At 45.3% G+C, this 26,239-nt stretch overlaps 2 protein-coding genes across 4 annotated transcripts in view; one reads left to right on the forward strand and one right to left on the reverse strand.

Annotated features, from left to right (window-relative positions):
- Positions 1-24,831, reverse strand: part of LOC144769396 (histidine--tRNA ligase, cytoplasmic-like) — a 292,971-nt gene extending 268,140 nt beyond the window's left edge. Inside the window, exon 1 of one of the 3 annotated variants that reach the window (XM_078653452.1) lies at positions 24,694-24,831. Coding sequence is in view for 2 of the 3 variants with exons in the window: in XM_078653450.1 (XP_078509576.1) it covers positions 23,890-24,000 (111 nt within the window). In the remaining variant the exon portion in view is untranslated. Of the gene's footprint in view, positions 1-23,889; positions 24,533-24,693 lie in introns of those variants that run through there. The other 2 variants (XM_078653450.1, XM_078653451.1) reach the window with 2 other exon arrangements.
- Positions 24,832-24,924: 93 nt separating this feature from the next.
- The window catches only part of ZMAT2 (zinc finger matrin-type 2), a 73,014-nt gene continuing 71,699 nt past the window's right edge, over positions 24,925-26,239 (forward strand). Inside the window, exon 1 of the mRNA XM_078653453.1 lies at positions 24,925-25,065. Within this exon, the coding sequence (XP_078509579.1) occupies positions 25,048-25,065 (18 nt within the window). The 5' untranslated portion in view covers positions 24,925-25,047. The remainder of the gene's footprint in view (positions 25,066-26,239) is intronic.

Here is a 26,239-nt window from a genome sequence, read left to right on the forward strand (position 1 = left end):
AGTGAGTGCTACCTCGTTGGGTGAATATCTACTGCATCCTCTACACTACAGTTGTTTTAAGGACCACAAGTTAATGCCTCAAGTGACCTTGTGCACGTGTCATTTTGGCAGTGTGATTGTTCCTTGAACGTCTTCATACAGAAATCAATGACAAAATGAATCCTCATACAGAGATAACAAAACTACAAAAAATAGGTGAATCTCCACCAAACAAGGGTACTTCCTCTTAAATATATGATGTAAGTACTTCCTTTTTTTTGTGATGTCCTCATAGTCCTCTGCATCAAGAATGCGCCATCCAAACTGGCGGGAAACATGCTCGGGTAACTTTGGTAAATTGAGCTGTCCATCAGCCTGGAAAATGATGGTAACACCACTGCAAACTACTTACGTGGAAGGGGCGAGGCCAAACGGGCAGATCTTATATGTGAGTTTGCGCATTCGCATACTAGGGAGCAATTAAAAAGGGAAAAACATGGACTCTGCTCTCAGACCAGGTGGCAAGAAAGAACCCACTCATCTTGGACAGTCACTACAGAAGAGATGGTGCTTGAATAAATCAATAATGCATTCAACTCCATCAAAGATTATAGATCTTTTTTCAATCTACGATTGTAGAGAAAATATACTTACTTTGCATTGGCCATGCACAAGAGTTTAGGATGAATCAACTAGGTCACCTGCTATGTTTATATTTGTTAGTGCTTCCAGTCGAAGTTTAATTTCTGTGAAATAAGCATCAAGGCCAGAATATAAACTCGTCTTTGTATTTATCTGAGAAGAGTTCACAGTTTTGCACAAAGTATATAACTAATGTTGGGGACAGGGGCGGGGGTCAGGGAGGGGTGGTCTTGCTGCAGGAGCAGTATTGCTTCTGCCTGGAGGGAGCAGCTATTAATGATGCTCTCTCCGAGTGGGAGCAATTTGTTGTTTTGTTGTTCTGTTTCCCTGTCTGCATCAGTGTGGGCTGAGAAACAGAAGACAAGTCTGCTTCCAGCCAGATGTAGCATTTTTTCAGGCTCCTGCCTGCATGGAACAGAGTATGTGTTTGCTCCCATTTGAAAATGCTCCCGCTAGGCAGGAGCACGCATACGTTTCCCTGCCCATACCGATGTGGGCCGGAAAACTATTGTATCCTGTAGTGGGCTTCCCTGGACACGGCAAGTGAGCTGGCCCTGGGGCATGGGTTCCACGGGGCCATTAAAGGATCAGGGAGGGGTGCCCTCCTCCCTTTTAATTTAAGTAGTGCCCCTATCGTATCCCTACCTGCCCCTTTATATTCTTTTTTTAAAATACAAGTTCAGGACAGGGTACTAAGTCCCAGAGTTCAGTAATGGCTGCCATCAACGATTTTCCAAAGTTGCTGGCAGTCAGAGTGCTCACTCCCACAGGAGTCTTACTCTAGCAGGAGTGAGATGGCTCAAGGAAAAAACTCCCAGGACCAATTAGAACACTCTATTTTTAAGTTGGTGCTCCCGCAAGAGTCTTGAGACTCTCCCGGACCCAACTACCCATATATATAACTTTTTTTGCACCTTAATTGCTCAATAACTGCTGAATGGATTTACACCATAACACAAAAAGCACAATCTGCGGAACAAGATCTAACTTCCTGCCAACTTTTGTATAATTCAGTTTAGCAGTTTTTGCAGTAGATCTTCTTAAAGAAGTCTATGGAAAATGCATGAGGATTGTGCGTTTTGGGACCCCTCTTTTTTCTCTGCCCTGCTTGACGGATCATACATGAAAATTTTAATGCACACACACATATCCATAGATATATATTCCAAGCTTTGCCATTATATGTCTTCCGAAAAAAATCAGTTCAAGGAAAACAGAATTAATTCTTACATTCAACATCAACAACCAAGCCCAAATTCAGGGACAGCTCACCAACATGGATCTTGAAGGTTTCAGATTACAATCATTGAAAATGCTAAAAACTCTCCAATTCATGATCAACAGCGATTTCTCCTTCAAGACTCAAATTGCTAATAAGATCCAGGCAACCGAGTGCCAGCTATAATTCCAATTAAAAATAGAACAATACTTTCTCAATTGAACTTCCAGATCACAGTCTAAGCCCTGGACTTCAACCACTTGGATGTCCAGTATGGCAACACCATACTTGACCACATCCCTTATTTAACAGCAGCTCTTCTATTGATACTTGTGGTTTCAAAGGACTAAAGAACTGTGATCATATTATATCACCCCACATGAATGACCCTGTTGGCTATCCCGGCAAAACTGCATCATCTTCAAAAGAGGTTGCATCCCTTACTGGACATGGTCAATTAATGTACAGCCATAATCTGGCTAAAAAGAGCTGGCCACCTCAAGAGCTTAATACAGTGCTGAAGGTCAAGACAGCATTAAGTTAGAATTGACAGATTCAAAAAATGACCGGGAGACAAGCCTTTTCAAACCAAATATTTAAAAATTGGAATTACATCTCAAACCACCACCAGCATCTTCACAGAGCACCCACGCACTTCAGACAATAACTAAAAGCAGCCTCTTTAACGGCTACCCCTTATGTTACTGCTAAAGTATCCAGGTCCTGCACTCATTCGATATAAAACCCAAGAGGCTCAATCTTCCTTACTCTTGACTGCTCTCCTCCAGATAATCTCTTATATATACACATATCTAAATTTCTCGTTATATTCTATAGCACACTCAGTTGCTTCCTGCGAGAGGCTGCCTAAGTATATGATGTACACTTATTTAAGTGGACACCCTGCATTGGTCCAGACAACCCTTATGGTGATTTTAGTGGTCTTAGACAACCTTAGAAAGCTCTCTAAGTGGTAGCTGTGGAGAGCAGATTTCAGGCTTAGTCCAGAAGGAGTGTAAAACAGCTTGTTTTACCAGTATACAATCTTATAGTTATAGATTAAATGAAAAAGAACCACACAGTATACTTATAAAAATATGTTGGCAAAACCTACCTGCAAAGGAAACAACCATCACATGCTAAGTGTCCTCGCACAGTTCTGAGTTCATAGATACGGAGATTACGGTGTCCCTCATTGAGCCCACTCCACCAAGCCGTTCTATTTGCACCCAGAGTGACGTCGTAATAACCTCCTCTACCTGAAACAGACTTGGTGACACCCCAATTGATATTATTGTGGATACTGTATGTGAGCGTATTAAAGAACTAGTGGATAATAACTTTACCATACTTTGGAAATGACTAGATCGTTTGGACACTTTGACTAACAGATTAACCTCACAAACTAAAACTTCCAAGCCAGCTACTCAACATGGGGGGTCCTTTAACTCACAAACTATTGGTGCCTTTGATTCCACCACGCAGCTACAGGAACAGGCACCAACACCCACTTGATTTACTGGTGCTTGTGACATCACCAGTAGGATTAAGGGTTGTTTTCCAACTGAGCCTATTGCTGTTCGAGACAATTTGTCTACCGTTGGAATCGTTAGCAGCCTCCCCACTATAACTCCAAATATGCCATCGGTTTTAAGCACTGCACCTGGGAGCATCTTGGAAAGAGCTAACCCAGAGGGTAGCACCTTATGGGAGGGCGTTTCAGCTCATATGAGCATGGCAACTACTGAGGCTAACAGGGAAGTCCTAAGTTTACCTCCGGCAGCATGCCCCTATGTTTTTGTTTTAGCAGGGTTACCTCCTCTTAGAAAAAAACAGAGAGACTTGGGACCAACTGCGACATAAAGTGTTGATTGGCTTGCTAAATACAAAGGGTTCTGGGTGGCAAACACTAGCGACATTATAATGGTATGAAGGGTAGGGTGGGTCGCTACCTCCTTAAAGAACGTATAGGGAGAGTATAGAGAGTATAGGGAGAGTATAGTTATAAATTTCCGTCATCCGTCCTTGGTAAGATCATTAGTGGTGGCTCAGGAGTCCAACATCCCTAATCCAACCCACAACTGGTCATTGCCTCTGGGCATTTTTATAAGCCAACTCCTGGCATAATTAGACATGACGCCTTTCCTTTAAAGACACACAACAGGTTTTCTGCTTTGTCTGATATAGATAGCCAGGTTTGACTGGCTCCCTCCACGACACTAAACATGAGTACTCCTTCACCCAATATGCCCGCACCTCCCGACCACCACACTGTAGTCACCCCAATCACCGACCTTAATTTAAATATATTAAGTTGGAATGTTGCCGGTTTGGCATCTAAATTAAATTTACCAGATTGGATTAAAATAGTCCAAACATATGACACCCTGGTGATACAAGAAACTTGGGCCCCCTGGGACCTCTGTTTAGACGGGTTTGAATGCTTCAGTTTCACCGTCCCGATTCCCAAGGCTGGCCACCCGTCAGGTGGACTTTCAACCTGGGTTCATATTTCCACACGAGGCAGTTTAAAGGCTTTAGTTACAAACCATGATAAATTCCAGTCCCTGATTTACACATGGGGGGTTTCAATATGCTTCATTAATTTTACAACAATGTTTTCTTACCACACCAAATATGAATTTTATCAATTTGTCTAATGTCATCACTACCTTACAAAGCCAAAAGGTGTATGACAAACTAGTTGGTATTTCCCTAGGTGGCGATTTTAATGCTAGGATCTCAAGTAGAAATACATTAGTTATGCACTCCCTCATTAATGTGTGCCCATGTAATAGGGGGATAGATTTATTGGACCATCTGGCCAATAATAACTTAATCAAAGTCATGGAAATTGCGGCTGTACCCCATAAGGATAAGCATGCTGTGCCAACATACAGAGGTCGGGGCAGCGCTTCCACTATTGACTACATTTTTATATCTGTTACATTGGAGGATTGACCGTTAAGCTGAGGTCATACCCCCTGTTCAGGGTGATTATAATCCCATAACAACAACACTGAGGTTTGCCCCCAAAATCTGTTAAGGAGTGCGGGCAAGCAATCTAGCAACCTCTACTGACAATCTAAGATTGATTTGGCGAGGTGTTGACAATGAGGATTTATTTTTTAGAATAGTAAAAGCACACCCTCTACTTATTGACACTTGCCCATCCCCAATCGATCTTAACCCGGAGGTGATAGATGCTTTTAATCAACTCTGTGGGGGCATTAAACAGATGTTATCCAGGCCCATAAGGGAATCACACCAAGGAATGGGATGGTTCAACAACGAATGCTCTCTAGCTAATAGAGAGCTTCGCAAGGCACTTAAAATGAACCAGAGAGACCAGTCCTAAAACCAGGCAAGGGAAAGATGAGCTCATAAAAGAACGTTGGGATACCCTTGCATGTGCTGCTAGTCTCAACAACGGAAATGGTTTGTGGGCAGCAGTTAAAGATAGTAGGTCTATGGGCCACACATTAACTCCCATAAGTTGTACTATAACTAGTGAAGCATGGGAAACCCATTTTTCTAAGATTTATATACCCCTGATATAAAATGAGGTCCTATATAACTATCAAACTACTACTAGGATTCAGATATCCCTGTCTGAAGTAGAGGATGCCATCCATCAAAGCCTGGGTAATAAAGCACCTGGCCCTGACGGGCTTCCCATCGATTTCAATAAATTTAAACCGGAGTTTTGAGCGTCCCTTTTATTAAATGTTTTTAATAATTTTACTAATGCTACAATTCCGAGCAAAAGGGTCCACCAGTATAATTGTTCCAATTTTTAAACAAGCATTGGAAATGCAATAGGTCTCGCAGCATTAGAGTTTGTGCTTTTAGAATTGTTTATGGGTTTTTTTTTTTAAATCTTTAGCGTTTTTTTTTCCTGTAGGCAATGCCACATAAATAAAAAATGTGTCATTTACAATACCAATAGGTCAAACTTTCCTAATGCGAGACCTATTGCATTCACCCTCAACCCCTCACCCTCACACAGTGCAATAGGTCTCGGAGCATTTGAGTTAGAGCTTTTAGATTTGTTTATGGCTTTTTTTTCTTTGTAATTCTTTAGCATTGCCTACAGGAAACAAAAATGCTAAAGATTTAAAAAAAAAACCCATAAACAATTCTAAAAGCACAAACTCTAATGCTGCGAGACCTATTGCATTTCCCTGAGTGATGCTGTGGTGGTGCGATAGATAGAGTGAGGGCAATAGATAGATAGATAAATAGATAGAGTGAGGGTGATAGATAGAGAGATAGAGATAGATAGATAGATAGATAGAAATATATAGATAGATATAGAGAGAGAGATAGATAACTAGAGTGAGGGCGATAGATAGAGTGAGGCAAATAGATCGATATATTGATAAATAGATACAGAGTGAGGGCGATAGAGTGTGGGCAATAGATAGAGTGAGTGCGATCGATAGAGTGAGTGCGACATATAGATAGATAGAGTGAGGGCGACAGATTGATGTGTGTGGTGTGTGGTGTTTGTGTGTGTGTGTGTGTGTGGTTGTGTGCGGTTGTGTGTGTGCGGTGTGCGGTTGTGTGTGTGGTTGGTTTTTTGTGTGGTTGTTTTTTTTGTGTGGTTGTGTGCGTGGTGTGGTTGTGTGTGTTTGTGTGGTTATGTGTGTGTGTGCGTGGTTGTATGTGTGTGTGTGCGTGGTTGTATGTATGTGTGTGTGCGGTAGGAGAAGGATACATGTGGAAGAGAGCAGCAGATCTGCACAGAAGAAAAGAACAGGGAGTTGGAGAAGGGGGCGGGGTGGAAGAGAGCAGCAGATCAGCCCCGGGAGAAAAGAACAGGGAGTTAAAGATGGATGCAGGGTGGAAGAGAGCAGCAGATCAGCACAGGACAAGAGAACAGGGAGTTAAATAAGGATGCGGGTGGAAGAGAACAGCAGATCGGCCCAGGAGAAGAGAACTGGGAGTTAAAGAAGGAGGCAGGTGGAAGAGAGCAGCAGATCAGCACAGGAGAAGAGAAAAGGGAGTTAAAGAAGGCGGTGGGGTGGAAGAGAGCAGCAGATCAGCACAGGAGAATAGAACAGGGAGTTAAAGAAGGAGGCGGGTGGAAGATAACAGCAGATCACCACAGGAGAAGAGAACAGGGATTTGAAAAAGGGGCGGGGTAAAAGAGAGCAGCAGATCAGCAGATCAGCACGGGAGAAAAGAACAGGGAGTTAAAGAAGGATGCAGGGTGAAAGAGAGCAGCAGATCAGCACAGGAGAAGAGAACAGGGAGTTAAAGAGGAGGTGGGATGGAAGAGAGCAGCAGATCAGCACTGAGTGGTATTTGGAGTGTATGTTGCATTGAGTGCAGTGTAATTATGTTGTAAATAATGATGTGGCACTGAGTGGTATTGTGTGGAGTGTATGTTGCATTGAGGAGAGTGTAATTATATGGTGTAGTTATGTGGCACTCAGTGGTATTATATGAAGTGTATTTATGTTGCATTGAGTAGAGTAAGTATGTGGCGTGTAATTATGTGGTACTGAGTGGTATTATGTGGAGTGTATTTATGTTGCATTGAGCGCAGTGTAATTATGTGGCTTGTAATTATGTGGCACTGAGTGGTATTTGGAGTGTAAGTTGCATGGAGTGCAGTGTAATTATGTTGCAAATAATGATGTGGCACTGCGGCAGAATGGGTAATGCTGTTACACAGCTGAGCCCATGTACAGAGCCTGGGGCACAATAAGGTGGAATGAGGCACCGTAAGGAACAGTGAGGTGTAGTGAGGCGGAATGAGGCAGAGTGGGGGATGCTGTTTCACAGCTGACCTGGGTCCCTGGTCTCTGGGATGTCAGTCTTGCCAGGACGATTGCTCCATATGGACTTGGTCAAAGATGCAACATACCAAAATGTCTCTGGTTGGATACATATAAAAACTTATTGTTGATAAAACGTTCTGCAATGACGAACAGCACAGTTTCCCTGTGTTTTATTTGGGGCATGGGAAGGAGACCGGAAATTGTGAGAAGTTTGCAAACCGTGTATGGACGCTTTTTTAACAAAATATAATATAGGAAAGTGAAAGGGCGATGTTTATTTTGACTCAGACCGCGGGCGAGGCTTCTCCAGTCACTGATGCAGTTAAAACTCGCAGAGCGGAGTGGTTGAACACGAGAAAGCTCCTCATTCTTTGGCGTCCCACCTCACACGCTGCAACCCAATCCCCGGGAAGAAAAACAACAAAAGTCTGGTTACTCGAGCCTTGGGTTCCCAAGTAGTGCAAAGCAGGCCTTCTAGCGCTTCAAAGTCTAGTCAACACTAGCCATACAATTATAAAAATAATAGCAAAATTAATAGCTTTGTCATTCACAATGCCAATAGCAAATGTGACACCTATAGTATTTGTAATGCAATATGTGTTGTATTTATGTGAGACTTGGATATATTGATATTACAAATAACAATGGCTTTTTTTAAAATAATAATAATAATACTTAAATAAAAGTTGTGTAGAGAGAGAGAGTGCGAGAGAGGTGTGTAGAGAGAGAGAGAGATAGTAAGAGTACGCGAGGTGTGTAGAGAGAGAAAGATATGCATATAGAGAGAGAGAGATGCATATAGAGAGAGAGAGGTGTGTAGAGAAAGAGAGAGAGAGAGGTGTGTGGAGAGAGAGTTAGAGAGAGCGATGTGTAGAGAGAGAGCTTGTGCTCTCCTGGCTCCTCGGGTCGGTTTAGTGTTAACACGTAATTGACAAACCCATCGTCAAGCAGGATGCCTCTGTCTATGTTGTTGCCCACTGGCGCCTGTTGTCTGTTTCAAGCAGAAGAGCTGGAGAAGGCGGATGCACATGCTGCTAAGGGAGAAGGGAGGGGGTACCCCCATAAGAATGGCTCTGTCTGCCTTGTCCCCAGTGGCGCCAGTTGTCGGTTCCAAAGTAACACTTGCTAATTAATAATTGTAGCAGAGAAAATGAAAAAAAACGACACAGATGTGTACCAACAGAGTGTAGAACCGGTATTTCTGTAACAAAATGCACAACCACGCAAATGTTTTTCCCTTCAGTAAATACTTAATGTAATAAAAGCGCTTGTTTTTTGAAAATTACCTTGCACCTCGCAAACCGAATTCCTTAATGCACGCGCTCTATATATTGTGGAACAAGCATACTAAGCCCTGTTGAGTTTTCAAACCACATGTAATATAATTGGGCATGTATGAAAATGAACTGTGCTTCCCTTGTGTACTTGTACACAAATGTAAAGGAGTAGTGCGAAATAATTCCAGGCTGTATCCTGAAAAGCGATCTTTACAGGTTATAGGTTGAATCCCTTCAATCTTGTACGTTTGTTTCGGTACGTTTGTTTCGCTACCAAGTGAAATGTTGGTGGTTTGCATGTAAGAAGGGATAGATGTTATATTTGTCTCAAAATACGTAGCAAAATAATTAGATGTATTAATTTAGTGTAAACTTTTAAAGCTTGTAGAGATTTCCCTGCATTGGGTTCTTCATTATGCGCCGTTAGTTATTGTCACACCTCTCGGTTTTAGTAAAAAAAAAAAAAATTTCATCCACCCCAGAGACTTCATTGCAATTAAATAAAACTTCTAAATTCACCGATGCACAGAGACATACAAACGCGCAAGCACAGATGAAAAAAAAACGTGCAAACACAGACCAGGCACACCTTTGGAAACCCATCCACTTGCAGCCGTATACACTGATGTATGCAACTACACATGCATGCAGCGACCAGCACATACAAACTTACACACGCACATAAATATACACACAAAAAAAGCATGCACAAACATATAGGGCATTAGCAATTTACACACACATAAACAAGCACACATATGCAGGCACTCCTACATACCTACACATATTCACACTCAAACACACATGCATGGAGGCATGCTCCCGCACATATACACGCACACGCTCTTGTCTGTGAAGCGACTTTAATGAAACATTTATTTTAATCCTTCAAAAAATGCAACATTTTAAAGTGCTAATACGGTGGCAGCATGTGGGAATGCCCTCTGTGTGGGAGTACACATACTAAACGTGGTTAGTGGGCATGTGAAGCGTACGCTGTGTGGGAGGCGGGTTCAAATAAAGGCATGGAGACATGCTCCCGCACATATATACAAACACTCTCTTGTCTGTCATGCGACTTTAATTAAAAATTTATTTTAGCCCTTTAATAAATGCAAACTTTTACATTGCTAAGACGGTGGCAGTGGGTGGGCATGTCCTCTGTGGGGGAGTACACAAAGTAAACGGGGCAGTGGGCGGGTGGAAGCGTCAGATGTGTGGGAGGTGGGTGCAACTAAAGGCACTGAGGCATGCTCACGCACATATACACTCACACGCTCTCGTCTAAAATGCGTCTTTAAATAAATGTTTATTTTAAGACTTTATAATTTTAAGACTTTAAAATATTTAAACTTTGACAGTGCTAAAACGGTGGCAGCGGGTGTAAATGGCCTCTGTCTGGATGGACGCAGGGGCAGTGGGCGGGTGGAAGCGTCCGCTGTGTGGGAGGCGGGTGCAAGTAAAGACAGGGCAGCTGGTGGAAATAAAACTGCTAAAATGAAATGGAAGAAGGGAGTAGGTGCATGCGAGATGGTAGCGTCCGCTGTGTGGGAGGCGGGTGCAAGTAAAGACAGGGGAGCTGGTGGAAATAAAACTGCTAAAAGGAAATGGAAGAAGGGAGTAGGTGCACGCGAGATGGAAGCGTCCGCGGTGTGGGAGGCGGGTGCGAGTAAAGACGAGAGCTGCTAAAAGGGAAACTGCTGAGAGGGATTGGGATAAAGGAGGGGGTACATGCGAAACAAGACGGAGGGAAGAGAGGGGAGGGGGGAGGAGAAATGCGAGAGGCCAGAGCGGGTAAAATAAACAAGACGGAGGGAAGAGAGGGGAGGGGGGAGGAGAAATGCGACACGGCGGGAAGGGGCAGGCAGGATGACTCAGGGGAGGGGGCGGAGCGGGGCAGAGCGGCATGTGGGTGTGAAGAAGCCGGGCCTTTGAAGTGAAGCTAAGCTTCACTTCAAAGGTGTCGGAGGAATGCGGGCGGCTGTGCACGCGCTTTTAAGCTCAATGCACATGCGCATTGAGCTTAAAAGTCACGGGCACTGCAAGGAATCGCCACGATTCCTTGCAAGTTAGATAAAGAGTCGATGAGCCCCTATAGTCTCGCTTGCTCGATGCGCATGCGCATCGACAGGCGAGACCTAAAAAGGTGACTGTTCCAACCCAAGCTGCTATAGACCAATCTCCCTGATTGACAATACATTGAAAATTCTCTGGAGGAATCTGTTTAACAAGATCGGGCATGAACTGAGGAAGAACACATTTTAAACTCTTGCCAGTTAGATTTTTTTTTTTTTTTGTTTTTTGTTTTTCAAAAACCTTTATTGTACCGTCCAAGTTACACAGCGGAATGCCTACAACCCAACGGGCTGGCCGCTATAACAGTTCAATAGGCAGTATGTAGCATGCAACTTGTCGCGTAGTCACAATTGGCATTGGAGGATAAAGATGGCTATGCCACAATGAAAGGTACAGCGTTATGCAATTTAAATCAAAGAATATATAGGTTTTTGGGTTTTTTCCTCTCACGAAGACAACAACGAAACAGATAAAACCAAAACATCGGAATCACAATTCGATCATATGGTGAGTAGTGTTAAGCTTTAACAGCTTTCCCATGTAATGTAGTCCCTTGGTACCCCCCCCCACTCCCGCTGTCCCATCCGGTGCGAGTGTCCCTAAGAATGTGTTCTCAACTGGCCCGTGACCTCACACCACCCCCCTGTCATCCCCTTGTGGCAGTACGCTGTCCAGTGAGTCCCTGTCGACTGGTATGCACCCCTTAATGCTGTTTCGCGGGAGTACTAGCTATCGTCCTCCTCCCCTTCAGAGTCCTCCTGTTCCTCCTCTGCTAAGGGCTCACAAATATCCCCTCTGTAGGCATTCCACTTAGTCCAGATTTTGTTCCACTTCCCCGGGCAGGCCCTACTGGAGTAAACTGCCCTCTCCGTTATCATCACCCTGTCCATATTTAAGCACCAATGGTTCTTAGTCGGTACCTCAGCAGCCCCCCATCGCTGTGCAATATCTCGCTTGGCTACCATTAGACCCACCGTTGCCCAGATTTGGCTGTGTCTGGATAGATCGTTAGGTTCCCATACATTAAGTAAACACCGCCGTGGCTCGGGCAACAACGATATCTCCAGTGTCTGTGATATGGTGCGTAGGATCCGTGCCCAATATTCCCTGATCCGGGGGCATTCCCATAAGGTATGAAAAAATGTGCCCTCCTCCCCACAACCGCGAAGACAATAAGGGTGTTGTGATCTGCGTATGCGGTGTAGCATAGTTCTGGTGTAGTAGACCCTGTGTAATATCTTCAGCTGTACAAGTCGCATCCGGGCCGAGATTCCCACCTCCTTAGGCGACGCTACGGCCGCATTCCACTCCTGTTCGTCCATTTCACAAGTGTCCCCCTCCCATTTCTCCTTCAGAGACAGCAGTGGGTCTGGCAGGTTGTTGAGTAATTTACGATATGTGAGGGACGTCGCCCGTTCGGGCATGAATTCTGTAAGCAAGCGGTCTTCCAGCGGGGAAGATTCCGGTAGTTCCGCGTGAGGGGGTAGGACAGTGAGCAGTGCATGTTTTATCTGCATGTACCTATAGAGCTCCCGTTCATTCAGGGTGTACAGTTCTCTCAATCTTGTAAAAGGTATCACCTCCCCTCTCTCCCAAAGGTCTCCCACCGTGGAGATCCCTATAGCATCCCATTGGGAAAAGCCCCGGCTATTTCTCATATTGCCCAAAGCTCGGGAATCCCATAACGGAGTGAGTTTCGTTATTTTCCCCTTCCAGCCCAAAGCCGCTGTCGAGGCATGCCAGAGCGTCACTGTTAGTTTGGTGGGGCCCACTAATTTACGGACTCGGCGTTGGTCATATAATGGGGCCAGCATGGTATCAGTACCCAGTTGTTCCCTGTCGGCCTGAAAGGCTGGGTCAGTTTGGGGGGCGTGGAGCCAGTGGTTGATGTGTTTAAGGTGCGCTGCCCAATAGTACAGTTTCAGGTTGGGCAATGCGATGCCCCCATCGTACCATCCCCTGTGTAACTTGGGCTGTGCAATACGAGCCGGCAAATTACCCCATAAGAGATTGGAGACCAGTGCTGCCACTCTTTGAAAGAATCTGGGAGGTACTTGGTAGGGCGTGTTATCAAGAACATACAAAAATCTGGGTAAGGACATCATTTTATATAATGCGGCCCTGCCCAAAAGCGTTAGTGGGAGTCCCGCCCAGAATTTGACATCCTGTTTGAATCTATCCAAATGGGGATACAAGTTTTTGTCCAGAAATTCAGCGGGGTCTCTAGTCACGTGAATACCCAGGTATTTAAAGGAGGAGCCTGCCACCTTCAAAGGGCAGTCCGCCGCCAGCACGGGGAGCTGTCCCTTCACGACATACAGTTCCGACTTGTTCCAGTTTATCGTGTACCCGGAGACCCTTCCATGATCATCGCAGAGGCGTAGCAGGGCCGGCACCCCCTCATCCGGATCCATGAGATATACCAACATATCGTCGGCATAAAGCGACAGACGATCCTCCTGACCCTCCTTCCAACTTATTCCCTTCAGTAAGGGCGAGGTCCTAATGAGAGTGGCAAGCGGTTCCAAGGATAACGCAAACAGCAATGGCGAGAGGGGGCATCCCTGTCTCGTACCTCTCCCCAAGGAAAATGTTCTCGAAATGTGCCCGTTCGCCACCACCTGAGCAACTGGTTCCGTGTACAGCAGTCTAACCCATGCTATGAAGCTGGGACCAAACCCCAACCGCGACAGTACTTCAAACAAGTAGTTCCATTCCACTAGGTCAAATGCCATCCTGGCATCAAGAGCCAACACCACTGCCGGGGACGGAATGGAATCTGCCCTGGCCAGTACCCCATGCAGCCGACGCAAGTTCAGCGCCGTGTTTCTGTGGGGCATGAATCCGGACTGGTCCGGGTGGACAAGGGACGCAAGATGCGGTAAGAGCCTAGTCGCTAGGAGTTTGGCGAGGATTTTAGCCTCTGCATTAAGCAGTGATATGGGACGATAGGATGAACAGTCCTCAGGTGGTTTCCCTGGCTTGGGGATGGCCACAATCGTCGCCAACCTCTGATCCGGAGGAAGCGTGCCCTTTTCTAGACAGTCCTTATACATTCTTAGCAAATGCACGCTAAGAGTTTCCGGTGCCGCCTGATACCATTCTATAGGTATGCCGTTGGGCCCCAGAGCCTTGCCTGATTTCAGAGCCGCTATCGCCATTTGGATTTCGTCAGCGGTAATGTCCGCCTCCAATTCGTTGGACATTTCCGGCGATAGAGTTCGGATCTCAATTGGCGCCAATGCCTCCCTAGCCGTCTCAGGGGCGATCACAGTTGCTGGCGTGTAGACCCCTTCAAAGTAACTTGCGAGCTGATCCACTATATGCCGTGGGTTCGTGTACACCTGTCCCTGACCATCCTTTAAGCGTGGGATACCCTTGGAATTCCCTTCCCTTTTGTCTAGCCAAGCTAACATTCTCCCAGCCTTGTCCCCTACCTCATAAACCCGATCCTGAGTGTCAGTAATCTGTTTCCGTACCTGAATGCGCAAATGATCGCTGTATAGCCGCTGCTGTATGTCAAGTGTATGCGAGGAGGCTGGGGACGGGTGGCGTTCGTGTGCTGTCTGCAAGGTTTGGAGTGTCAGTTCCAATTTATCCAACTCTTGTGCCTGGTCCCGTTTATGTCTCGTGATGGAGCTTATGGCTTGACCCCTCAAGACCGCCTTGTAGGCTTCCCAAAGCACCCCCGGTGAGCGTACTGAACCCTCATTCTCAGTAAAGTAATGTGTAGTCGCCCTCTTCAGGGCCTTGCGGACCTGGGGAATCTTTAGGTAGGTGGCGTGCATGGGGTAAATGCGTTTACGGGACCTTTCCTGGGAGGAGAGTGTGAGAGAGATTGGTGAGTGGTCTGAAATACCCCGGGGGTGGATCTCTATTGCGTCCACAAGTCGGAGCGCATCACCCAGGGTGAAAAAGTGATCTATTCTCGTCATACTGCCGTGAACGGCGGAGTGAAACGTGTACCGTTGTAGAGAAGGGTGAAGGAATCTCCACACGTCTGTTAGGCCCATAGCCGTAATGAAACGCTGTAGGCGGGGGGTCCCTGTCGTGTGAGATGTTGCCGGGAACCTGTCAAGTTGTGCGTCCACTATGGCATTAAAGTCCCCCCCTAGGATAACCTCACCCTCGGGCAGGGATAGCAGAAAATCACCCAGCCGTGGAAGCTGCACCGAGTGTAGTGCCGGTGGGACATAGACGGATACTATATTAAGAAGCCTACCTTCCCATTGTCCCTGTAGCGCGGCAAAGCAGCCCTGATCGTCTTTCCTGGTTTGTAAAGTGATGAATTGCGAGGCCCTCCGTATCAGAATGCCAGTACCCCTCGACCCAGACGTAAAACTCGAATGCACCACCATTTTGTATCCTTTCCTATCCATCGCTTTGGTGGCCCCCCCCGTCAGGTGTGTTTCCTGCAGCAGCACTATGGTGGGTCTCTGTCGTTTAAGTGCGGTTAACACCAGACCCCGCTTCACCTTGTCCCCCAGCCCCCGCACGTTCCAAGACAGTAATCTCAGGGATGAGTGCTGAGACTCCGAGGCTACGCCCTCTGCCTCAGGGATCTGGCTCCCAGCCATTTGGGGGTGTGAGTTCTAATGCGTGACAGAGGGAGTGGGAGTCTCGAGCGTGTGGTACGTGGACCTGCAGTAGGACGTAGGAGGGGTTCGGCCAAGGGGGCCAGTCGTCGTACATCCCACCAAGCATCTGAAAATTAAGGTGAAAGCAACGCTTTTGTGTTGACCATACATGTGAATTCCTAACTGTAACAAAACACCCCCACCCCTGTTCCCCCCTCCCTGCACCCCTGCCTAACGGACTTACAACTGCCCGCCCCCCCAACTGAGCAGAGTGCTTAAACCTCCCCGTAACCAGTGTACTTGCGTGTGGGGGGAGAGTGTCTCCCCGATCAGGCGGCATCCCCGCGTGCTTCCGGGGTCCGCCCGCGTCAGAGTCTTCTCGCGGCTATCGCATAGATCAACCATTGTTCAGCAAGTAAAGCAGTTCCAGGACCATGAGAGCAAGTCATTCTATTCCGCCTTTGCCGGTACGGCCGCGAGGCGGGGAGCCTCCCGCACCCCCCCGGCCCGATGTTTGGGAACCAGTTCCAATGTCGTCTCCCTGGCTGTTGTTGGACCGTTGTCGTCTCTTCGAGCGGTCGTCCGTGCGCCAACCCTCAAGCCAGTCGCGAGCCGCCTCCGGGGAATCAAAAAACCACACTTTCTTGTCTGCCACTACACGCAGTCGGGCCGGGAAGAGCATCGAGTAGGGCAGCTCCTTGTCTCTCAGCGTCTTTTTAACCTCAAGGAACGTTCTCCTCTTTCTGGACACTTCGGCCGTATAGTCTGGAAAGAAGGCAATCCGTGAGTTCTGGATCTGAATTGCAGGTGCCACTCTCGCCGCCTGCAGGATGGCGTCGCGGTCTCTGAAGTTGAACAGCCTTGCAAGGATCGGTCTCGGCGGTCCTCCAGGTTTAGGCTTTCCTCCCGGGACCCTATGTGCCCTTTCCACCGAAAAGAAGTTGGAGAGACCCTTCGGTTGGAGTCTGGTGTTAATCAGGTCCTCCACATAGAGGGCAAGAGCGCCCGTGTCTTCCGATTCCGGCACGCCTAGGATTCGGACGTTGTTGCGTCGTGAGCGCCCTTCTTGATCATCCAGTTTGTCTCTAAGGAATTTGTTGTCTGTTTGTAGCCTTTCCACCACTGTTTGCAGTTCGGACACGTCTTCCACTAAGGATTTAGTGACTACCTCCACTTGCTTGACCCTTTCGTTGATTTTCTGAAGGTCCGCCCTTATCAATGTGACATCCGTGGCCGTGGCCCCCACCGTGACTTGAACCTGGGCCAGCGCTGCCATTACATCTTCAAGTGTGACTTTTTTGGCGCTCTCTGTGTCCATCGTCTTCCCTGTGGATTTGCGCTGTTCCTGAGGAGGTGTCTGTTGTTCATATGCGAATCTGTTCAATTTTGCTTGCGCTGCCGTGAGTTTGGGCCCTCTGTTGGACATGGCCTTTCCTCCGTGGGCGGTGCGTTCCCCCACCGATATGGTAAGGCAGGGCCGGTAAAGAGATGAGTCCTGCAGCGATGGGTCCGACCAGTTAGATTTTAGTAGCAAAATATGCACAGTTGAACAGTGTCTAAACTTTAATTTGATCATTGGCAAACATACCATAGCCTGGAAATCTCCTATGTATCTGGCTTTTATGAATCTTACCTCTTCCTGTGATTTTGTTAACAGGTCACGCTTCTGCTCGATTCTTTTAGAATACGGGTTGGACGAGGTTTTAGTTAATTTTTTAGCTTACCTACATAGGGACTTGAAAGCCTGGGTGAGGATCAGTAAGAGCGGGGAGGTTTCAAAGGGTATTAACATTGCGAGAGGGGTCAGGCAGGGATGTGTACTGGCCCCTCTTCTATTTATTTTATATATTAATGATTTTCATAACTCTTTGATCACACTTACCACTGATGTTCCCAGAATCAATGGTAACGCACTCCCCACCCTACTGTATGCGGACGATGCAGTCCTAATGGGCCGCACACCCAATGCACTATGCACTTTAGTCCGGGGCTTTGTTGATTTTATGGCAGGCTTAGATCTTTGCACTGATTTTAGGAAATCGTTTTTAATGGCCTGTGGTCAAAAAAAGGCATCTTATTAATACAATTTCCATTGGCCCGACTGTTTACACCGCACTTGCACTTTTCCCTACTTGGGGCTGGTATTAGCAGCCAACGGCTCTTGGGCCGATCATGTGGCACATAGCAAGAGCAAGTTCTCAAAAGCCACCAACGCAATCCTTTGCCTCCCGCAGCCAATGAAGGCTGAGGTGGTCTTATCTATAACCAAGATTTTTAAGTTACAATGCATCCCTACCGCTACGTATGGTGCTGAAGTTTGGGGTTTTACAAAGTGTAGCAGCATCGAGATTGAGGAAAATATGTTCTGCCAGAAACTTATGGGAGCCCAGTTTTCTTCTCCACAGTATGTTTGCCATAAGGAACTGAAAATATCATACATTGAAGATTTATCAGGTCTCGCTCAGCTATATTCTGGCTTGCAATATGGCAAAACCCAGCAGCGACCCTCACCAGAGATGTGATAACTGACTGCCTCAATTGTGAAAAGGGTAGGAATATACCTTGGCTAGCCACTGTAAAGCAGAGTTTAAGCAGTGTGAATCGCGAACATATCTTTTTTAATCCACTGATGTGTGTCGGCAGTACACAAAAAATCCCAGGTCCTATACGCACAGTATAGCACTGCAAGTCAAGAAAAGGAGATTCAGAAAACTTTAGTTGCAAGATATATGTCCTTAGAGGTTGCATCCTGTTTGTCATCACATTTGCCATCAAGCTATTTATTAAAACCTATTGGCCGTTGGGAGAGAGGTTTGCTTTTACGCCTAAGAGCAGGCATCTTGAAATTTCTGCTTTGTTTCCCCTTGGGGGTCAATGTCAACCTCGATCAAACGCCATGCCCATGTGATAACCATAGCAATCAATCAATGCTACACTTTTTATTCTTTTGTAATTTCTATCAAAAATATGCAAATGGTTTTTGATTCTTTTTTTAAGAAAACTGCCACCATTCATTATAAAGCTGCCTATACAAAAATTCTTAGGTTAGATGAGGATGAGTTAATTTTACGTTTGGGTTCCTTCTTGAAATAGGCAGTTCAGGCCATTCATGTGAGGAGCTCTGCTGGACAGTAATTGAAATGCTCACTGACAAAACGCATAACTGTGAACAAATATTGTTCGAAAAGGAACAGAGGTGGGTAGACCGCCTCAAAACATGTGACCAAGGAATGAATGATTCTATCCCTTGGCACCAGTTTGCCAAATAAGAACATAGCCACAACTGAGCATTCTGTGATGTCACCTGTTAAATGCCCCCTTTTCGTCTGTATTTACCTGAACACTATTCGTTTTCATTCATTTTTATTTCATTATGATCATCTTACCTACATCAAACACAAGAAAATGATCCTATTTCTGCCATTTCGTCAATTTGAGATACATAAAGTTACATGAACGTCAAAAAGAAAAAACGCCGCTTGCCTTGCCCCCTTTAAATCTGAGTGCTTGTCTGAGAAGCCACACCCGGGGGCAGAGTCAGCACAAGGCAGGAAACATCCATACACGCGGGTAATGGCGCCGGCAACTCCAAACCTCAGCACATCGGTAAGACGCATGAGCCTGATTAAACTAATGCGGAAATCATTCTCCTAATAGCTCTGGGCTTCAAAATACAGCGGGACCCCGTTGAATTATAGGGCTCTTCTGAAACAGGTAGGACAAAACTTTTTTTTTTTGTTTCACTCGTTTTCTGAATGTTATTGTTTGAACAGCGCGGTGAGTTGCTCTACCTTTGTATTGCGCTTACCAACAAGCCGAGGCCACTCTGGAATAACAAACAGAGGGACTCATCTTGGCAAAAAATGGTAGGAAATTTAATTATTCCCATAACGGACACGTAAAAAGTAACCATTTAATAAATATTGGCAAATCCCACTGAAACCCCATTTTTTGAAAGCCACCAATCCCAGGCAGTATGACGACTTTAAGCAGCACATCTATATGTTATCTGATGTGTAAGTCATCATGGATAATCCACCTTACACGCATACTTTAGCAGCCCGTATGCGGATGCCTGCTGGTCACATTTTGGGGAATATAAGTATAGTTTTGTGAGTATCCAGCCTTGCGAAGACAGATAATACGTACCCACTTTGTACCACATTGTGGCCGCCCCACATTAGCACCCCCCTTTTAATCCATGTATGAAATACCTTCTATAGTCACGTTCTCTTGGTGATGAAAATGTTGAGTCACTAGTTTACCAGCCCGAATGTAATGCATTCAAAAAGTGTGTAGAAGTTTGTTTGTATATTTCCTCATTTCATTGCAGATTTTGGAGGAGTAGTTTTCGACAAAAATATATCAGAAAACGACCATATCGAAATAATACTACACAAATAGTGTAAGTACAAATCTTCCTTTGTTAGTCCTGACGAAAGCTCCATAGACCCTTCCGGGCCCAGGGAGCTGAAACATGTCGACGATTTATCAATTATACTGCTAGATCCAGTAACTTGGTCTAATGAGTAGTATCATTTATTTTTAACTTCCTTGTGGACAATCAACCTTACATTAAAATTCTCTTGGTTGATTGCCATTTTTAACAATTTATTCCTTTTTTCTACAATTTACTTTCACACTTTTTTCACTCACTTCTCTGGACACTGCACCCCAGACCAGAGGCGCCTCGGGTTGAGGCTGGCAAAATCACTACTTTGGAGTATCCAATGATAACTGCCACAACTCCAATGTGGGGCGGATGAAACAGATATACCGCACGATCAACCAACTAATACATTGAGTTTTTTTGAGGATACTCTAATTTATCCCTTTTACCAATGGTCATAAGGTGTAACAAGTGTCCGTTTCTCTTATGATTAATCTATAATTTACCTTGGGGAATGAAACGGATGTTCCAATCCCTTATCCCTCATTTTTGATGAACTACTATTTTATTAATCTATCTTTGATTATTTTGGATGCCCATCGTTTTTATCTGATTGCATTTTATAATCCATTGTATATCGTGCTGCTATTTGAAATATGTTTCCAGGTTCCGATTTGGGAAATATTTCCATGAAGTGTGTACTTTTTAAAGTTTTACGCAATTTTCTGATGTTATTTGACCTGTGCTTTTATGGATATATCTATATCTGAATAAAGTATAATTGAATCGAAAAATATGTATTTATTACAAGACACTCATTAAAACTGTTAGATATCTATTAACCGGAGATATATGTAATACACACAATACTTTGCAATATAAACAGGTAAGTAGCACAGAAAACAGTGGTAATCAGAGGTGGCCAAACCATATACTAAAATAGTGGTATGCAAACCACGATTCGAGGCAAGACAATACTCAGAGGACATAGTAGTGCCGGGGACCCAAGGTGAGTATTTAGTTGCTCCATGGAGGTTGGTTGCAGCGTACGAACACAACTGCGTTCTCCATACAAATCAATGTGTAGGTTGCTGTTGCAATTTTAAAGAAGAAGGACCCTTACCAGTGGACCCTGAAGAAACCAGTGGAAGACAGAAAGAGGGAGAGCCATCCCACCTGTGGATACCTTAGGAACCAGGATACCTGCCCCAGGGAAGTCGGGTGAATCGGTGTGAAGTTGCATCAGAAATCGCAGTCGTACACAATGAAGAACTTCAGGAAGATGCTGCTGCTGCAGAAGGTGAAAGTGTCCAGTGGAACCCAAAGGTCGATTCAAGTCGAGAAGAACCTGAAAGCAGAGGGGACAGAGTCTATGTCACTTGGAAGTGACCAGGAGGCACGGAAGACGAATGCCCACCAATGTCGGGTTTTGTAAAAGAGTGACGTGCCCTTGGAGCTGCAGCTGTGAGGACCAGGCGACGCTGTGGAAGACCATGAGCTGTTCGCAGGTTGTTGCAGTTTGGATGTTGAGAGTTGAGGGGTCGTGTCTGGCAGGAGCACCGACAAGCCTTGGCAACTACAATAAACGTGGAAGAAGAAGGTGCAATGTCGGGACCAGCAAGGTCCAGGAGACTCACCACAAGCAGGGGAGTCAGGGCATCAAGGGTGCCCAAAAGAATTCAAAAGTGATCCTTAATAGGACTGACAGGTCGGAGGCACTGGAGTCTCAGAGGATCTTGAGCAGTTCACCAAAGATGCAGGCCCACAGTGCAAGTGATGCGGTGAGGACGAAGAGCTTGGTCGTTGGAGATGCTTGAGGTTGGACTACTTGGAGCCCGAAGATCCTGGAGGAAGGAAGCCAACAAGCCTTTGCAACTGCAAGTAGACGCAGTGCACAGGGGTCCGGTACCTGCAGCTCCGATGAGGGATACTGGCCTCAAACTTGGGGAGAGGACAGGGCAGTCTGCAGGGGATATGAAGAGCCATCAGCTGTGTTGCTGAGCCTTCTGGAGCCCAGGATCAGAAAACCGGTCAGCTTAGTTGCAGTGCCTGCAGATGCAGGGAAGTGACTCCTTCACTTCAAGGGAAATTCCTTCAGGTGGCTTGGATGTCCACAGGCCCTGTACGGGTTCCTGTATGGAGCACAGGCACAGACGTTGCAGCAGGCAAGCAGGGCGAAGAGGTCAGGAGTCTTCCCGGTTGCAGCCTTGATGCCCAGAGCAAAGTCCAGAGTGCCCAGATGGTTGAAGTTGAAGTAGTGTCTGAATTGTACTGTGTCCCACGACAAATCTAGGGACCTACCCACAGTTAAGCCCTTAACTACCTTAAGGAAAGGGTTGGGACAATACAGGGGTCGCTCCATAAGGAGGGGCTGGACAAGGGAGAGGATACTCCCCTGTCCATTGTCCAGTTTTCCACCAGAGCGGGAGCCAACGGCTCCCTGAACTGGTTTGAACAGGACTCTGCCAGCAGGGCACCAAATGTGCCCTGCACGCAGACTGTGTGGTGCTGGCAAGTGCTCCCACCCTGCTCCAAAACACTAAATCCTGTTTGGGGGGTGGTCACACCCCCCTGTGACAGTATGCCTATTGTTCTGCCTTCCCCCACTCGTGCTTGGCACAGCAGCAGGAGCGCAGAATGTCTCTGGTCGACAGCAGCCATTTTGTGCTGTCTGGGTCTAGAAGATTGGTACCGGGAGCACTGAGGACCTAACGGAGGGCCTTTACAGTGCTTGGAATCATACGTCCCACACCGTTATGATTCCAACATGTTTGATACCAAATACGACAGGGTTCGTTACAGCCTGTTTCGAGATGGACATTGTGTAATGATATGGTGCCCATCTATATGTTATATGGCTGTCTCACAACCCGGGAGACTGGACTTCAAAGACTGTAGGGGTGTCCTGCTCATGCAGGTGCACCCTCACACTTGGAACTGAGCAGCCTGCCCTCAGGATTGAAAAGGCCTGCTGTAGGGGTGACATATGTTTGAAGTGCTGTGACCCTACATGTAGGGGAACCTATATCTTTCGTAAGTGGTGCTAGCACCAGCTTGCACAGGCTGCAATGGCAGGCCTGTGGTGATAGTTGGAATGGTCTCACATAGGTGGCATAATACATGCTTCGGCCTATAGGTGACCTCTGGGGTATCTATGCCCTGGGTACTATAGTACCATATACTAGGGAATGATAAGGGTACCCCAGTATCCAATATGGGATGTATTTAAGTACTTACCATACCAATTATGGGGAGAGAAAGTAATGAGACTGGGGCCTGATTAGCAGAATTCCAGTCGGACTAGTCAGAACCAGAATTACATCTAGCAAAAAGTAGGGGGTAATCATAGAAGCAGATCATACTTTTCTACACTTCCTAACCATGTTTACGATATACAGATACTCAACAATACATACATGAGAATAGTAATTTCTCAAAAGTTAAATCAATAAGAAATTGTTGCTTGTAATCTAACGCATTCATAATTTCTTTCTATAACGCCAAAAGAACTCTTAGACCTCAAGGTGTTTCATTCCTATTTTTTCTGTCTATGAGTAACACTGAATAGCCGTTACCCTTCCTTTCCATATGTGACTGCTCGTTATAATAAATAGCCCCAGAGTACAACTGTAATAAAATACTACAAGCCACTTCTGATGCCACTTGTAGGCTAAATAGAGCATCACAACTTCGTGAACTTCGCTGCAACACATTAGCAGCCCTCGTATTATAAATAAATGTATTTGAAATTCTAGTTCTATTTGTGAAATTTGAGTCAAACATCTGGCCTGGAGTACTGTAGATGTTGTAACTATACAAGACTGGTTACTTCACTTAAATGGGTTACAATGAAGCGTGATGGAACAACCAGTAACATCACCATAGTTCTGATATGCAATGTGAAAATAGATTAGAAAATATCCCAGAAAAAGCGGCTCACCTGGTTATTGGGAGGGCAGGACATGCAGCGTATTGTCGTACAAGTGAAACGCATACTTGTACCGGAGAAGGCAAGCAGAGCTTTCACGGAAAACGCTCTTACAGAGTTCATGGTCTGAGTATTTACCGCTGGACTTGTAGAACATTTGATATCCAAATTACGCAGAAAAAAGACGTTCAAAGAGATCAGAATCCGTGCATTGCTAACAAGGCTTCACTCTGCAGAGCGGATCTGCTTACTGTGGGACAACGCAGTCAAAAAAGCCAAACATTTTAAATGTCAATACTATAGGAGTGCTAAGCGAGCCATTGCCAAGTTGCAGCCACGTAAAAAAGTAAATGTATGGAACCCAAAAAAGGTAACAAGGTAGCAGAAAACCACTATAAGAGGAATAAAGAAGAAGGGGTGGTAACACAGGAACACACGGTGAAAACGACGGTAGAGAGAATACAGGAGAAGAGAAATCACGATGCCCTGCTGTGTATGAAGGGTGGTTACTACTTAATAGTAAAATCGTGCAGATACTGGGTTCAGACTGCGGCTGTCTGCTGACTTTTCACCCCTGATCAAAGAGACTGCAGCCAAAAAAGTTCTAGCACACCAGGACAAACGTGGCGGATAAGCTGGTAGCCATCTTGAGAGTATATGATTTTATTACTGGAAACAATTTAACCGTGAAAGAAACGTACACCTTCCTAGTCAATATGGAAGAATGTAATATGTACCGAACCCTGTATTTTTGCTTTCGGATTTTTCTGTAGATAAACGTAAACGACAAAACTCTATAATTATTACAGCAGTTACCTATAATCCCGAAACAGCGTAAACTTGGAAAATCCATCACATCGGAATTATGAAGATCTATATCACTAAAGAACACATTCTTTCAAATTCGGATGTATATTTTTTTACTTGCAGTATTCGGGCACAGCGACATTTTACTTTCGTACTACAAACGGAGAACCTACACTGGAACTGCCAAATACCGACATGACAGTTCAATTTATTAGGTGGGAGGCGTTTCTTGGCTCAGGCAGTCCCTTTTCTATGACTACTTGGAGCAAGAAGTGGGACGCTCTTGCGGCTGTCTGAAGTCTCGTTGGTTCTTCCTTTTACTGGCGATTGTTTGTGTTAGAGCCAGTTTACTACAGCTTCAAGATGGCCTCGGGAAGCGGGGTAGGTGTCCGATCTTTGGACCACAGAAGCATGAGGAACTGATGGGTGCCGCCGCGATCGAAGCTTTTGGGGTGATGGGGGTATTGCTCTGAATTTGGAACTGGAAAGTTCCTTGGGAAAGAGCAGACAAGTGTAGGTTTGGCAGAGGGAGTGGACCGGAGTAGGTAAAAGGGACTGTCAAGTATGTCAAAGGGTGACGTCTTTGCAGTCAATGGGACCCGGCTGTCAGAGTGACGGTATATTGGTTGGCTGTGGAAGGGTTAGGGTAGCCTGCTAATAAGGAAAGTGTTGTGTCTAGTTATCGCCTTTTGCGTGACATTTCTCGTATTTGCAGTGTGCCACTGTGTAAAGTTTGTATGCTGCCTCTGGCTACTCTGACGTCTGATGAGAAGCATTTAAACACACAAACGAATACGGTCGTGTACAGTAAGATATACGTAGTTATGTATTCTGAAACAATCAAAACTACACATGCCAGAATAAAGGTCTTAGATACTCATAAGTGACATGGTTAAGTTGTGATCTCTGATGTTGCCTCATATGAGGACATAGCCTACTTTATTTTTGCCCCTTTTAACATTGTACATATTTGTTTCCTATAAAGGCATATTCTGATTTTTGTTCCCCACATGCATGGTAGAGAGATTTAAACTTGCTCTATGCTATGTGTGAGTAATCCAGTCAGTATATATCCTTGCAATACGATGCTCGTAGTCAGGGGTGTGAAATTTAATAAATAATTTTACAATAGGTTAGTGAAATGCTTCTTTTCCTGCTTTCTTTTATTTCATGAACATTTTATTTTGAAACCAAAGAATCCTCAATCTTGCTTTCAAGCTTCTTGAAATGTTTGCATCAAATCAGTGAGCATTCTGGGAGCATAATACAAAGCCTCCTACTGCTAAACTTTGAAAATGTGTGTACACATTTTTATACTGGAACCACTGTCAGAAGTGCAGTCCGAGCTTACAACACTTACTTGGAGCGCTCACCCTAATAATAAAGGTGTTCAATTAATGTTTTCTTAGTTGTGTGAAACATTACCTTGCTTTCTCCTGTCATATATATATATATATATATATATATATACCATCTGTGGCACCTATGATGATTAAAATATGTTGTCTCCATAACAAATTTGTTTCCATACATGAATACACTATGTATAGAAAAA

Source organism: Lissotriton helveticus, chromosome 7 (genome assembly GCF_964261635.1).
Source record: "Lissotriton helveticus chromosome 7, aLisHel1.1, whole genome shotgun sequence".
In the NCBI taxonomy this organism is placed as follows: Eukaryota; Metazoa; Chordata; class Amphibia; order Caudata; family Salamandridae; genus Lissotriton; species Lissotriton helveticus.